The sequence below is a fragment of the Populus alba genome, chromosome 8, assembly GCF_005239225.2.
Source record: "Populus alba chromosome 8, ASM523922v2, whole genome shotgun sequence".
Taxonomy (NCBI): domain Eukaryota; kingdom Viridiplantae; phylum Streptophyta; class Magnoliopsida; order Malpighiales; family Salicaceae; genus Populus; species Populus alba.
In genome coordinates, this window is record NC_133291.1 from 13,921,228 (window position 1) to 13,936,523 (window position 15,296).

At 28.6% G+C, this 15,296-nt stretch overlaps 1 protein-coding gene across 3 annotated transcripts; it reads right to left on the bottom strand.

Annotated features, from left to right (window-relative positions):
• Positions 1 to 3,262: 3,262 nt before the first annotated feature.
• On the bottom strand, positions 3,263 to 7,887 carry LOC118061080 (protein PTST homolog 2, chloroplastic). Of its 3 annotated transcripts, XR_004689530.2 has the most exons (9): positions 7,193 to 7,879; positions 6,627 to 6,792; positions 6,138 to 6,333; positions 5,817 to 6,055; positions 4,995 to 5,140; positions 4,740 to 4,887; positions 3,735 to 3,803; positions 3,509 to 3,657; positions 3,263 to 3,388 (listed from the first exon to the last, which is right to left on the bottom strand). XR_004689530.2 is itself a non-coding variant. In XM_073410790.1 (8 exons), the coding sequence occupies exons 1-8, from the start codon at positions 7,705 to 7,707 to the stop codon at positions 3,562 to 3,564; spliced, it is 1,542 nt and encodes a 513-aa protein (XP_073266891.1). In that variant the 5' UTR covers positions 7,708 to 7,887; the 3' UTR covers positions 3,263 to 3,561. The 3 variants fall into 3 exon arrangements, 2 of the variants coding, with proteins under 2 accessions (XP_073266891.1, XP_034930354.1); XM_073410790.1 differs by having other exon boundaries at positions 3,263 to 3,657; positions 5,817 to 6,022; positions 7,193 to 7,887; XM_035074463.2 differs by having other exon boundaries at positions 3,263 to 3,657; positions 7,193 to 7,877.
• Positions 7,888 to 15,296: the final 7,409 nt, after the last annotated feature.

The window sequence follows — 15,296 nt, forward strand, 5'->3', positions numbered from 1 at the left end:
TGTAACGTTATAAACAAAGATTACCTTTTTTTTACAAAAAGGATGGAAATTTATAAAATCATTTGCTCAAGTCTTTTAAATTTTAATGATTTAATACCTTCCACCTTCACAGACATTTTGCACTTTCTAGTCAAATTTTAGTCTTTGACTAGTCACGGGTGGAATAAATTTTTTAAAATTATTAAAAAATATTAAAAGGATGGAAAAAAAATTATTATGTTGATAAATTTGGTTTAATACATCAAATTTAAAATTTTGCAATCTAACTATTTACTTAACTCAAGTTTTAAACTAAATCATATAAAAAATAACAAATTAAATTAATTAATTTCATGGGTAAAAAACGAACGTTAGAAAAATAATTTAACTTTTAACAAAACTTCAAGATGATAACTTTTTTCACTAAAACTATTGAGACAATGATATATTTTATCAATCTCAATCCCCAAGCAAACTGTGTCATGAACTTTATTGAGTTTAATAAAAAAATTTATATAAAATATTATTTTTAATTATAAGATAAAAATATATGGTTAGAAAATCAAGCTCCGATCTAAAAATAAAAACTTACTTAAGACAATGATGACTCTAAAGAAAGCAAAAAAATAAAATAAAGCAGTTTATTTCTTAACTAATCAAATATTAAAGAAGAAAATTGAGAAAAAACTATTAAAAACAATTAACGAACCAAAAACCAAAAAAAGAAAAATCGACTAGGAGTTAAACTCATCAAACCTATGGACTGAGTAACTCGAGCTAGCATGTCAAACCTGTGAAACGGGTTATGGACTCTAGTGAGATTTTTTTTTTCAAAATTATTTTTTATTTAACTACATGATAAAAAAAAATATACAATCGTAAAATAAAACATCAACTTAATACTGAGATGCTGTCAAAAATTAAGTGACGAATAAAGATCAAAATATTTAACAATGCAACATGGGCAATTTATCTTATTGTGCTTAAAAAAATTTCTCCATCAAAGTAAATGTGTAATAGAAAAACACATAAAATCTGCAATAGAAATCATCACACATAAATTTTATTGAATAAAAACAAAAAATAAATGCAAGGCTACACATGAAAATTTTATTAAAAAATCAATATTTAAAAAACAAAAAAAATAATCTAGATAAAATTAAAAAAAAAAATCACAAATGAACCATACCTACCTTTTTAAAAACTAAACACATCCAATATCATTAAAAAAATCTTCACAAACTAATTAAAACATACATCAAAAATTTATTTGAAAAAAAAAATCAACTAATGCATTTTTTTCAAAAAAAAATAATATTTTTAAAAATTAGGTCAAGGCCCAAGCGCGTGGGCCTATTTTTTTTTTAATTTTAATAGGGCAGGTGACGCGTTGTCTACCCCATTCATCAGGGGGAAAAAAATGGCACACCATCTATTCATTGCCAGAATCCGGCACTGTAATGGCCAAAAACACATGGTCTTTTAATTTTTTTTTACCCAAAAACTCATTTTCAACATTTTTTTGCCCAAAACACTTAGGAAACCCCCTGAACACCTTGTTAAATCAATATTTGGTCATGAAAAACGTAAAAAACCGCCTTAAAACCCAAAATCCACCTTAAACATAAAAACTTCTCGAGCTCATGTCTGATTTTTCAAGTGTTTTTAATATAAAAAAAAATACGTAATCTTAACTCACTTCATCATATAAAACCATTTGACACGGAAAAAACTATTGTTTTAGTGGCTGAATTCCTCACTAATGGACACCTTTTCTCTCTAAACTAGAATCCAACAATCCCATCTCTCTTCTTCAACTAAAAAAAAAGCTAAAAAATTAGTGAAATGAAGTTCGGTATCCAAATTGAATTTTATAAAATTCAAGGAACCGATCATGTAATAGCTAAAATAGATGGGGAATTCAAATGAATTTTTGACAGAAATTTCAATCCGTCACTTATGCTACTTGCTTTTTACACTCTGGTCTTGTTTTTTTTAATTCAACCCTTCCTTATAAAAAAATATGCAATTAACTCTAATTTGATCTAAAAAATAGTTCAATTATGAAAAACAAAATCAATGATCAAATTAAAAATTATCAAAAATTACCCCCTATTATAATCCACATTAAAATATAAGAGGATGAACATTTTTTTTATAAATAGTAAAAATATCATGTTCTAACTTTATATATGTATAGAATGTTTCTTGACTACATGAACTCTATCACATCCTCTTCTTGACTTCATTCATTAATCAATATTATTCCCACTATTTTATTCAAAATGCTTGGAATCCATGTTAAAAAATAAAAATGGTATATGGTGCAAGAACTCGAGAGATTCTTGTTGTTCAAGCTGATATTTGTTTTAGCTTTTATGATTGAGGTTAAGATGAGATACAATCTATTTATGTATAAAACTCAATTATAAAAAGTAATTTTTCTTGTTTTTTCTAGCCTTTTGATGGGTTTCATACACAAACCTCAACCTCAAACAAACACACTTGGAGTGTGGTTACGGTTGTTTTTCAATGTACTTTTTCACTCATAAATGTATTGAAAATAATATATTTTTTATTTTTTAAAAAATTATTTTCTATATCAGCGCATCAAAATGATTAAAAAAACACCAAAAATATATTAATTTAAAGCAAAGAAAAAAAAATAAAAAGATTTAAATTTTTTAAAAAAAAACAATTTTGAAACGTAAAAAAAAAGAGTAATTTCCATAAAAAAATATTAATAACATGTGTGTGTGTGTGTATATATATATATATATATATATATACATTGGAGATTGAATAATAATATCAAATCAAGTATATTTTTAAAAATTAATTATGTTAAATAACTTGGCATCATAGTTTTTAAACTCGGTTGGGTAATCGAATCAGTTCAAAATCCAGGTCATAGAAGTTTATCCAGGTCACCAGTAACAAGGTATCCTACGTTGTCCCCAAATATTTTTTTAATATATATATAAAGCAAACAAATATCATTTTTTAGCAGGTTACCGGGGTTTTCAGCTTCCCCTATTTTGTTTTAAATTGGCCCTAGATCAATCCACCAGACTGGGTTTTCAAACTATGTTTGGCATGTTTAAATATATGTCACATAAATTTTGAATGTTATATTAATAAATATAGTGATTAAAAAGTTAGATGTAAATAGAAAGACATACAATTAGTAATAATTATAGATAAACATAAAGTAAAAAATGAATAATGTTTTTCTAATAGGAAAAGATGAAATGAAATCTTAAGAAAACGAACACATGAAATCTTAAGAAATCACCTTTCATAAAACATACAGGCCTGAAATTGCATCTTCATAAACAATGTCTATACATCAATAAATAAAACAGGTAAGAAAAATAAATGTCTGCAGTGCTTTTTACATATCCTAATCCTGTAGTAAGAGAATGAACGAGAGAAAGAAACGGTATGTCTCACTCAATCAATACGTTTACAAGAGAAGAGTCGGAAAGAAAAGGAACACAAAAGCAATCTGCTGAGTTTGCCTCCTTACCTTCTTAGGATTTTGAATATCTTCTCGTCCATCGTTGCTTGTTTTCTGTGTTTTTATTTGATAATGAGCAGATTATTCTCGTATCCGTTGCTGTTAACAATAGGGCGTAGGGGATCGATCTTCCACTCACCATCAACAACGAACTTGATCTGTACCACAAAGGTAAAGTGCTGAGATATACTGTGTTCAAGGGACCTGATTATGCAAGTTGGCAACAATGATTTACCTCATATCTGCCCGGATACAGTTTCAGATACAAAGAAAAGATACCCACACTAGACTTTTCCATCCTTCTCTGCAAAATAGAAATTCAAGTTTCACTCTAGTCTAAAATGATCACATCGAGGACATGTTTATTCAAGCGGAGAAATGCGGAAATTTATGAGCATGCCATTGCATTATTTATATGTAAGGCAAACGGCTGACATGCCGGGGCAACAACATATAAAAAAAACAAGTAAAGCAACAGAAATGGAAAGATAAAAATGATCTGTAACAGTAGCTAACACAAAGTAAGCAGTCTTGACAGCTTTCAACCCGTAATTCTCAAAAATATGGGAGATAATTGTCCTATTCTAGGAACAGTGTATGATCCCAGAAATATGAAAATATTTCAAACAGCTAGACATAATTTTACTACCAAGATGTCTCTTTCATTCTTTATTTTGTGCAGGCCGGTGGCAGTGTGGGATCAAACCTAGAACTGCCAGTGGCATTAGCATGGGTTGGAGCTAAATCTCCTTCTCCCCAGCCCACCCTGCCTAAATTATATCATCCCGTGCCCAAACTAGAGGTTGCAACAAATAGAGAAAGGTGGGCAGAACAATCGCAAGGATCAATAAATCTACAAACCAAAATCCATGTATTCGTGGAAAACAACCGTCCCATCAGACCCATCTCTCTCTGGGTAAACTACAGCTTTTGTTATTCAACTAAGCCCAACTAATATGAATAATGCCTGACTGTGTTGTGCAACATGTGTGTCCACAAACACAGGGCAGTACAGTGCCAGACAACCAAATAACTACCAGGTCCCAACATCCCATTAGGCTGTAGGCTTTTGATATTATATCTCTCAATATGAGTAGCAAAGTTATGTAGGATATTTCGCTTTAGTACAAAAATAAATGCAAATGCATTTGATGCTGCAAAACATCTCCTTGCAATAATTTAGATGAGCCAGTACCATTAATTCTAAGTTTCTGGTCAATCAATTTAGATGGGATCAAACCTGGGTTGCCCAGCCATCAAACGATCCAGATAGGAACACCTCTGAGGCAGAACTAGGCCAAACTATACAAGCAGCACGGAGAAGCTGCAAAGCTCTAGAAGCATCATCAATCCTTTTCTGTTTTTCTTCCACAAACTTTTGTGCATCACTGTTTAAATAGAAATATGGCATTAATGATAAAGCAAATTAGAGCCATGTACCATTTATTTTTTTCAACTTAGCTATGTGCCATTAGGTGAAAAGAGCTAAGCATACATTATTGCAAGTGCCATCTTCCCTTCCAACACTGCCAATTTTGCCCTTATTGACCGTAATTTATCCTGGGCATTCATGATCTCATTTTCCTGGAACTCCCAAGAATCAGAAAGCTTCAGAAAATCACCAGAAGAGCTTCCATTATCCTGGTGAAGAGTATAAAACATGATTTGTAAGAGTTCAAGATATGCTTTGGATAAGGTTCTAAAGAAACTACATGGACGATCAAATCTACCAAAATTGAGAAAACAAAACAAAAATGAAGATTGTTAATCTGCAAGCTTACTTTCTTTTTTGTAAGAAATAAAACTTTATTCTGGCAAATGCTCCTTTAATTAAATCCCAAAAATACAAAAGAAGAGAAAGCCTTTTTCCAATTTGATGGCCAGAATATGTGATGAACTTCTTTTTCATTTAAATTTTGATTGACCCAGACCTTTGTAGTTCAACTATTTCTTCGACAGCAGAGAAAAGGGCAAGAGAGATTGATGACGAAACAAAATAAATCCCACACAAGTGTTCTCTATTCAGGAAAGAAATGACATAGAGGTGATTTCTATTCAAACTTTATCTCCTTTTCTATTTCATTAAAAGCATGTGGAAGATGCATTGCATTACTTACCAAACAAACACCAGACAAAATTCATGCACCAGATCAGGTTATATTGACTTATCAATGTGTAACAAACAATAAACAGCTATAAGTTCAGTTCCACATTGACTTCCAGCTTTTTCTTATAAGAAAAAAAAGTATAAAAAGAGAAGGGTTCCAAAAATCTAGTTTTAAACAAATTGTATTCAAAGCGGGCATGGTTTAGGTACCCCTTTCTGTGATAAACTTTCACCAGTGTTTGACTTCAATGCCTGCAGCACGGAGGAAAGCTCTAACTCCAGATCCCTTATTCGACTTCGTACTTGATTCTGATTAATCCCTCCATCAGAGCAATTCTCTTGACTTCTGCTGACAGTTTCACTAGAACCCTCCTTTGTTTCAAGTATTTCATCTCCTAAATCATTCTCCTCGCTTCCTGTACGAGTTCTATTAGAGCTAAGTTCTTCAGCTGTACATCGATAAACAGGCAGAAGTTAGCAGATCCAAAATGTAATGCAATCAAACCTCCTGAACATCAGCTCACATAATACCTTCAAATTGCATGTCTGAAAACCCTGCCCTCTTAATGCTCCAAATTCTCCATGTATCTGGATTTAGCGAATTTCCAGAACCATCAGTGTTTGAGAAAGATCTGCTATGATCAAGCTCACCTTCCAAATCATTGATTACACCACTATTGGGGTTTAATAATCCAGGTATATTGTCAACATTGAGGCCAGCAACTGTCTTTTACAATGGGAAAAAAACAGTATGAGTTAGGTTTTGTGAGGAATGTCCAACTACTAAATCATTTTCATACCAAAAAGCTACATGTATACATGTAATCACATGACGTTTTAAATTATAACTGAAGTGGGGGAAATGATGATATATTTATGACCTAAATGGGATATATTAAAAATTCTATAAATGCACCCACACATCCACAATAACAAGTAATCCACATATGGCTGAGTTATCAGACATGGAATTTAAGAACAATTATAGGTAACTGATTTAAATTAAAAATTAAAACTTACTCCATTTTTTGTGGTTTTAGGGAGCCAATCATGGTTAATGTCGCTACTTTGGACACGAGTAGTGCTTTCAATCTCTTTCAAAGCAAACCCTAAATTCATATTCCTTTCTTTCTCTAATCGATACAGTATACCCCCAATCCCAGCATCATCCTCAGTCGCTGTTTCTCTGAGAGCACAGAATTGGTGGATCAAAAACTACCCATAATATCTACCAATTGATAAGAAAATTATAACTCAAGAATTTATGGGAATTTGGCATGGAAATGGCCATTAAAAGTCATGAATATCTGTTAGTTTTCTTTTAATTCTGGATAAGTGATTTCCCAATTGACAAACTGAAAAGTGGATGAAGAAAAGAATACGGAAGGAAAAAACTAAAAAGAAGAAGAAAAAAAATAGAAAAGCATGAATATTTTGCAACGAGCAAACAAAGGGGAAACGAAAAAATTGAGAGCTTTCAACTTCGTGTTGCACTCATGCTCATCTAAAAACATTTGACTCTCAATCCACAGAAATAACAATTGCAACTAAAAACAAGAATGGTTAACAAAAATTAGAAGCCTCACAGTGATATACTAGAAGACGAGCAAGAAACCTGAGAGCTGGGAATTTCTGCAGTGCTGCATTCTTTATTATCCTTTAAAGAAGAATAGCAATCCTCTACATCAGCATTATCATCAAAATCCCAACCCAACGCGAGCCAACCTCCTTCCCTCAAGATAGCGTCAACAAGATCCATTCTTCCAGCATCAATCAACTGTTTCTTGCTGGGAAACATCAGTGGATTTTCTGAATTCTTCATGAACTCCAAAATCTCAGTCTCCAATGCAATATCGCTCCCACAACTTTCCCAATCCCTTCTATTACACCTCCTTACAAACCCACCACCAGAACTTCTTTTCAGTTCAAGAAATCCACTCGTCTCCTTCACTGCAAGAAAGCGTAACTCTTGGTTGCTTACTTTTCCTTTTCTGAAAAGATTATGACTATTAGATGTAGCTTCAAGTTGCATGGAGGGAAGAAAGATCCGAGGGCTCAAATCTACGGACCAGTTAGGTGCGTGAGTGATTGAGTAGAGCATGGTTCAGGCATTTCGACGAACAATTGGAGCGCGGTTAGATAAAGGAAAGAGAGACTGGTAAGAGAGTGTGTTATAAGAACAAGCAACGAACAATACCTCCTTGAAAGCGGCGCACGCATTTCAGTTAAGTAGGAGAGATAATTATAAACTAGTCCCTGTAGTTTACCGCAATTAATTGATTAATCACTGTATCATAAAAACTAAATCAAATAGTCCCTGGAACATAAATAATGATGCTGTCTTCACCGAAAATGATTATTATAATGAAGATGATAATAATAATAAAAATTGTAATACGTAATAATGTTTATAATAATAAAAAAAATAGTGTTACGTGGAAATAAAAAAAATGAAAAAACAAGGAAAATGAAACACCAATGAGAAAAAGGCTAAAGAAAAATAGAAAAAATAAAAGAAACAAAGCAGTCATTATAATAATAAAAAAGGGACGAAAACTGAATATCCCATACAAAACAGGGGGCAAAATAGAGTTTTTCTATTAATTAAAAGGAAAAATAAAATAAAGCATGTGTTTGGGCAAGTGTGGATTTATTTGGATAGGGTGTGTGGATGAGGGTGATCCTGTGATTAATGACAAGATCCAGTCTGATCTGTTTTGCTTGTCACCAGCGAAGGAGACAACACTTAACTACTTCCCCTTCAAACAAAATAACAACAATAATAAAATCTTGTCGTAAAATCTGATTTGTAGTCCGACTTAAATTGTGTTTCGTAGTGTAATATAAAATGTTTCTTAAAGAATGTTTTTTTATTTAAATATAGTAAAATAATTATATATATATATATATTAATATAATAATTATCAAAAAATATCGGATAATAAACATACTAAACAAAAGTAACTCCCTTTTAAACACTCATTTAATTTAAAGCTCACGGAGCAAGACACGAGAAGAAGATCCTTATCACCCCACCTAGCAAGCTTAACACGCACGGTAAATACTTCGGCTATGAATAAAAATTATGATAAGAAATACTCATTTTTTTGTGCTCTAGCTATAATTAAGTGTGATCCATCTAGTCACAAAGTTTTATATTTTAGGGTTTATTTAGGAATGTAATTATGATTATTTTTTAAAATATTTTTTATGCTGAATGATATTTTTTTATTTTTAAAATCAGCTAATTAAAATAATTTAAAATATATATAAAAATTAATTTTTCATAAACAAAAATTAATTTTAAAAAAAATACAAGTTGACTCGCTTTCTAAACACTCACTTAGTGTGTGCAACATCTTTTTCCCTCTTACTTGTTGAAAGCTGAAAAAAAATTGTTGATTACTGGATGAAGTTACGAGCTAAATAATCACTTGTCTTATCTAAAATATTGTAGGTTTTTTTTACACTAAAAAAAAAATTATTGTACTTTCAAATACTTATTTAATTTAAAGCTTGGGTTACTGAGCTATTGGATGAAATTACAAACTCAATAATCACCTATAATATCCACACAAAAAAATTATAGTTTTTGTTTTAAATAATTCTTAAAATTAACTCTGTTAAATTTCATTCTAGTCTAAAATCACTTAAATTTAACCATATTAATATTTTAAATAGATTGCTAGGCGCTTGCGAATCTATATGCCGAGTTTAATAATCAAGTAAAACGGAACGTTTCGTCTGCAAGTATAATCTAGGCAAGAAAAGGCATCGGAAGGAGGAGGAGGAAGCATTGTAAAATTGTTGAGATTGATTAGGATAGAGTGATTTGGAGGGGATGATACGAGACTTCACGTGATTCTTAGCTTCAGGGGAGCATCAGAATATCTCTTTCTTGCTCTTTTTCAAAGCTCTCTTTGTTTTTTCTTTATTTTATATTTAGAATGTGTTTAGGATTTTGATAATAATTACATTATAAAATATTTTTTTGTTTAGAAATATATTAAAATAATAATTTTTTTATTTAAAAAAAATTATTTTTAATATCAGTATATCAAAATAATTTAAAAATATAAAACATATATAATTTTTTTTTAAAAAAAAACTTCAAATATTTAAAAGAAAGCAATCTCAAACATTCCTTAATGCTATGGTTACATGATATCCATTGAGAACAAGTATTTTAAAGTCTATTTGTTTGCGTGGTTTGCTTCTGCGTTTTAAGCAACCACAACAAAATAATAATTAAGTAAAGTTAAAAATGCAATTAATTTTTGGTAGGACTCGATACATTTCGTGTTTAAAACACAGGTTTTATCAAAGCAGCTCTTGGCTGCTTTTCTTCTTTACTGTTTACTTTTTTAAGTGAACAATTTTTTTTTCCTGAGAAAACAGTGTAGTGAATTATAAAGTCACTCACACTGTTTATTTTTTTAAGTGAACAATAATTTTTTTTTAAAAAAAAAAAACTAATTTAAAGTGGATTAAATTCACTCGCACTGTAATCTTAATTTTATTCATGATAATATTTTATTTAATTTTATTAGACGCTCAAAAAATCATGAAAACTGTAGTTCTTGTCGAATGAATTTTGTACGTAATGGAATTGTAGATGGTTTAATGGAACAATAAAATTTTTTTATATAAAATATTATTTATTTCATGATTTAATAGTAGTTTTTAAATCTACAATATTTAAATTTAAAACCATTAATAGTAATATACTAGAAACGTGGCCCGCGCTACGCTGCGGGTTAATTTTTTTTATATAAAAAATATTCAAAAAAGTTAAAATTTAAGAGTGTTAGGTTTTTCTATAAAGTTATACTTAAAAGCATTGGGTCTATCTGTTACTCTTGATTCAAAAGTTATATTAATAATAATATTAAACTTGCATATCCCAAATTTAAGTGAGTTTGGTGGCAACATCAAACACGGAGCCTTTGATATGAGTCTGGTTGCAAGGTTTTGTTATAGAAGTGTGTAATTAAAAAGAAAAAAAATTAATATTATATAATGAAATTAAAAAAAATTAATTGAAAAGAAATAAACAATAAAACAAAATATTATTCTGATGAATAGTGCTTTGCAAGGAGGGACACGATAAAAACCCATCATGAGATCACAATAATTTAATGACCAGTAAACAAAATAAATCATAAAGTTTAATTTTTAATCAAATTGATATTAAAAAATAAAATTGAAAGAAAAAAACTACTTAAGAAAAAGAAAAAAAAATTAATTAACTGGTTTAATTCATCAAACCTGGGATTCGTGTTATAAAATTGGAAGAAAAAAGATTGATGTCTTTTAGTTATTGTTAATTACAATATTTAAAGAAAAAATTGGAAGAAAAAACTAATAAAGAAAAAGAAAAAAAATATGAATTAACTGGGTTAGCCCGCCAAATCAAGTTAACCCGTCAAACCTGAGATTCGTGTCATGAGAGTATGATAACTAAATATAAAAAAATTAACATTAATAAACTAAAATGAACAAAAACAAAGGAAAAAAAACCTACAGGAAGAAAAAAAACTAATGAAGAAAAAGAAAAAAAAATCTGAATTAACTGGGTTAACCCGTCAAACCAGGTTAATCCATCAAACTTGGGATTCGTATCATGAAAGTTTGATAACTAAATATAAAAAAACTTAATATTAACAAACTAAATTTTAAAAAAATAAAAAAAAAAAAAAATACAAAACAAAAAAAATATTAATTTTTTTTTAAAAAATCCTACATGAAGAAAAAAACTAATGAAGAAAAAGAAAAAAAAATCTGAATTATCTGGGTTAATCCTTCAAACCAGGTTAACCCGTCAAATTTGGGATTCGTGTCATTAAAGTTTGATAACTGAATAGGAAAAAAATAATTTACGGGTTAACCCAGAAATAGCTGGGTTAACCCATCAAACCCGGAATCCATGTCATGAAAGTTTGATAACTAAATAGAAAAAATTTAACATTAATAAACTAAATTAAATGAAAAAATTAATTAAAAAGAAAAACAAAAAAAAATTCGGGTTAACGCGTCAAACCCGGAACCCATGTAATGAAAGTTTGATAACTAAATAGAAAAAAATTTAACATAAACAAAAAAAAATTAAACAAAAAAAATATTCAATTAAAAAAACAAAGTAAACAAAACAACTTAAAAAAAAAGCAAAAAAAAAAAAGACAGCTAAGCGTTTCACTGTGATTGCACTCAAAAAAATTAATTAAAAAGAAAAATTAGAAAAAAAAAAATCCAGGTTAACATGTCAAACTCGGAACCAATGCAATGAAAGTTTGACAATTAAATAGAAAAAAAATTAACATTAACAAAAAAACAATAAACAAAAAAAATATTCATTAAAAAAAAGCAAAGAAAACAAAACAGCTTAAAAAAAAAAAGAAAAAAAAAACAACTTAAAAAAACAAAGCAAAAAAAAAAAAAGATAGCTAAGCGTTTTACTGTGGACTGCACCCGAAAAATTTAATTAAAAAGAAAAACCAGAAAAAAAATCCGGGTTAATCCTTCAAACTCAAAACTTGTATCATAAAAATTTGATAACTAAATAAAAAAAATTTATTAAAAAAAATAAAAAAATGAAACAGCTAAAAAAACAAAAAAAAAAAAAAGAAAAAAAAAAAGAAAACAGCTTAGCATTTCACTGCGGACTTGCACCGATAAGTTTTAGTTTATTCTTAATTAATTCTCTGATGCATTTTTACCCTCTCCTCTTATCAACTGCGCCACAAAAGCCAGCAGTTATTTTCTTCTTTAAAAGAGTGAAATTGTTTATCAAGTTCCTAAAAGTAAGTCAATATCTTGTCAAATCTACTTTACGTAATATTTTATATTTGTGCCAGAAAAAAGAAAGCGATGGGAAAGCTATAACCTATTAAAAAAATACATAAAAATATATGACAGGAATACTGTCATGTACCCAACAAAACAAATAAAAAATAGTGAAAGAAAATTGGCCAAAATTGTAAGAACGAATTTTAAACGTAAACAGTGCAATCCACAGTGATTTTAGACACAATATACAGTGATTCACTGATCTCTTTTAGTTTATTTTAATATTCTTTTAACTCATTTGATAACCTCAATTTAAAAAGCATTCTTAACCAAACACATTAAACTAATTTTTTATTCAACCTCAATTTTAACCACAGTTTTAATCAAACATATATAAATATCGAACCAACTTCAACTAAAAGTACTTTTTATAAAACAACTTTTTTCAAACCACAACTACAAAAACTAGCACAATACCAAACACACATCACGGGTTAAAAAACGTAGACATTTAACTAAAGTTTTATAATCATTTTCTTTTTATTTTAATTTTGTCGATTCACACAATGTATTAAATAAGAAAGTAAACATTTTAGTTTTACTCTTTTTTTTTTTAGTTTCAACTAGAAGGTTTGCTAGCGTTATATTGCGAGTCAAGTGAATTTCTTTTTTTATATATATATACTTAGCCAATGTTTCTAGTTGAAAAAAGAACTAAATTATTTAAAAATTAATTTGATATGATTTGGTTGATTTAATGAATTAAAAAATAATGTTAATAATCGATGAAAATATAGTTTGAATAACTGGTTGATCACTTTTCCGAGCTGGGATCGATAAGTGGAAGTCAAAAAAAAATAATTCAAGATGATATTATTTAAAAAAACAGCTTGAGATGGCTACATATTTAATCGACATGAGTCAATTCAGGTTAACCTTTTAAATTTACGATCCTAATCATGAGACCATGATAACTCTGTATAAAACAAATCAAAATAAATTATAAAACTCAATTCCCAATCAATCAAAATTTGAATGATGAAATTGAGAAAAATAATTAAAAAAAAATGATTCAAGTCAATCTGAATTAACTTGTTAAATTCACAATCTGGATCGTGAAACCAGGATAGCCTCATAAAAAGTAAATTAAAATAAATTATAAAGCCTAATTCAAGGATGAAATTATAATAATAATAATAATAAATAAATAAATAAAAAACCCTTAAAAAAAAGACATGAAAAGGGCCCAGGTCAACATGGGTTAATCTACCAAACTCATGACTTGGGTTATGAGACTGGGATAATCTCATAAAAAGTAAACTAAGTAAATAACTCGAGTCAACTCAGATTAGCCTGTCAAGCTCGTGACCTAGATTATAAGCTAGGACAGCTCCATGGGAAACAAGCTATAAAGTTTAATTCCCAATAAACTCATTATTGAATGATGAAATTGAAAAAAAAAAATCTAAAAAACACACACAATAAAACAACTTGAGTCTATCCGAGTTAATTCACAAAACTCGTAACCCCGATCATAAGACTATGATAATCTAATAAAAAATAAACCAAAATAAATGAGAAAACCAAATTCTTAATCAACCTAGTGATGAAGATATTGAAAGATGAAAATGAAAAAAAAATCAATTAAAAAAAATAAAAAAAACTTGAGTTAGATGGGTTATCCTACTAAACCGGTGACATAAATCATGAGATTGAGATAATAACATAGAAAGCACATCTTAACAAATCATGAAATTTAATTTTCAATAATATAAAATATTGAATGATGTAATTGGACAAAAAAAAAACATAGATTTTTTTCTTAAAAAAATATTATTGCCATTAATAGTATTTTGCAAGGTGATGCACAATAAAAATTAAAAAGCATTACATCTTTTAGTTGTTTTATTAATTTGTATAATAAGAAATTTTAAAATTTTCCTTTCATGGTAAACTATGGAACAATTAAATTTGACAGGAAAAGAAAATTGAAATAATCATTGATACATTTACAATCATCACGGATATTAGTTGCAAATGAATTCATAATTCTAAAATAATAACATCAATATATGTTTTGGATTATTTTCTTATACCACAAAAAAATCAATTTGGTCTACGATGACTTATAAAAGCATTTCTAAGGAATGATACTATTTTATAATGTACTGATATCAAAAATAATTTTTAAAAAAATAAAAAAATTATTTTGATACATTTCCAAGTAAAAAGCATTTTTGAAAAGCAATTACAACCAAATAAATAAATGTTTTTTGCTATACATAAACTTCAATTATAATTTTTACCAAATATGTATTCAAATCCAATTAACCATATTTTTTTAAAACTTATTTTTTTTTAAATCACAATCATAAAAACTATTTTAAAAACAAACACACTCTTAGAAATACCTTTAAAACTAAGTATTTTTTTTCTAAACAATTACATCCATGAGCGGGCCCCTCACACCCATCAATAACACATATCAAGCAGATTTTCATAATAATTTTATGAGGCTCAAAAGGTTATATTTATATCACAAAATACCAAATGCTAATTAAGCACCAACGAATTGTAGGTTAATCTTCTTCTTCTTCTTCCTTTTCTTTTTATTTTTAACTCAAACAACTTGAAAGCTAACGTCATAACAAAAGCAAAAAGAATTGTTTTACTATACACACTCATATTTTTACTATTAATTACTACAATAAAACTACCATTTTTTCCTTAACAATTTAGGTTTTATAGCTTGCTTTCAAGGATAATATAATATTTTCCGGAATATGTTTGTTACTACAAAATTAAATGGGACAAATGGGTCTTTTAATTTTTTATTTATACAACGTAATATCTAAAATATCCTTAAAAATTAAATTTTCTTAACAATAAGAGTATGGATGTTTT

What these genes read in the sequence shown, in the direction of transcription:
- LOC118061080 (XM_035074463.2), bottom strand. Translation starts at nt 7,707, where the DNA reads ATGCTCTACTCAATCACTCACGCACCTAACTGGTCCGTAGATTTGAGC. An exon ending in TTCAGACATGCAATTTGAAG is followed by an intron (nt 6,056 to 6,137) that starts GTATTATGTGAG and finishes ATCGATGTACAG; the next exon opens with CTGAAGAACTTAGCTCTAAT. An exon ending in AAGATGGCACTTGCAATAAT is followed by an intron (nt 4,888 to 4,994) that starts GTATGCTTAGCT and finishes CTATTTAAACAG; the next exon opens with TGATGCACAAAAGTTTGTGG.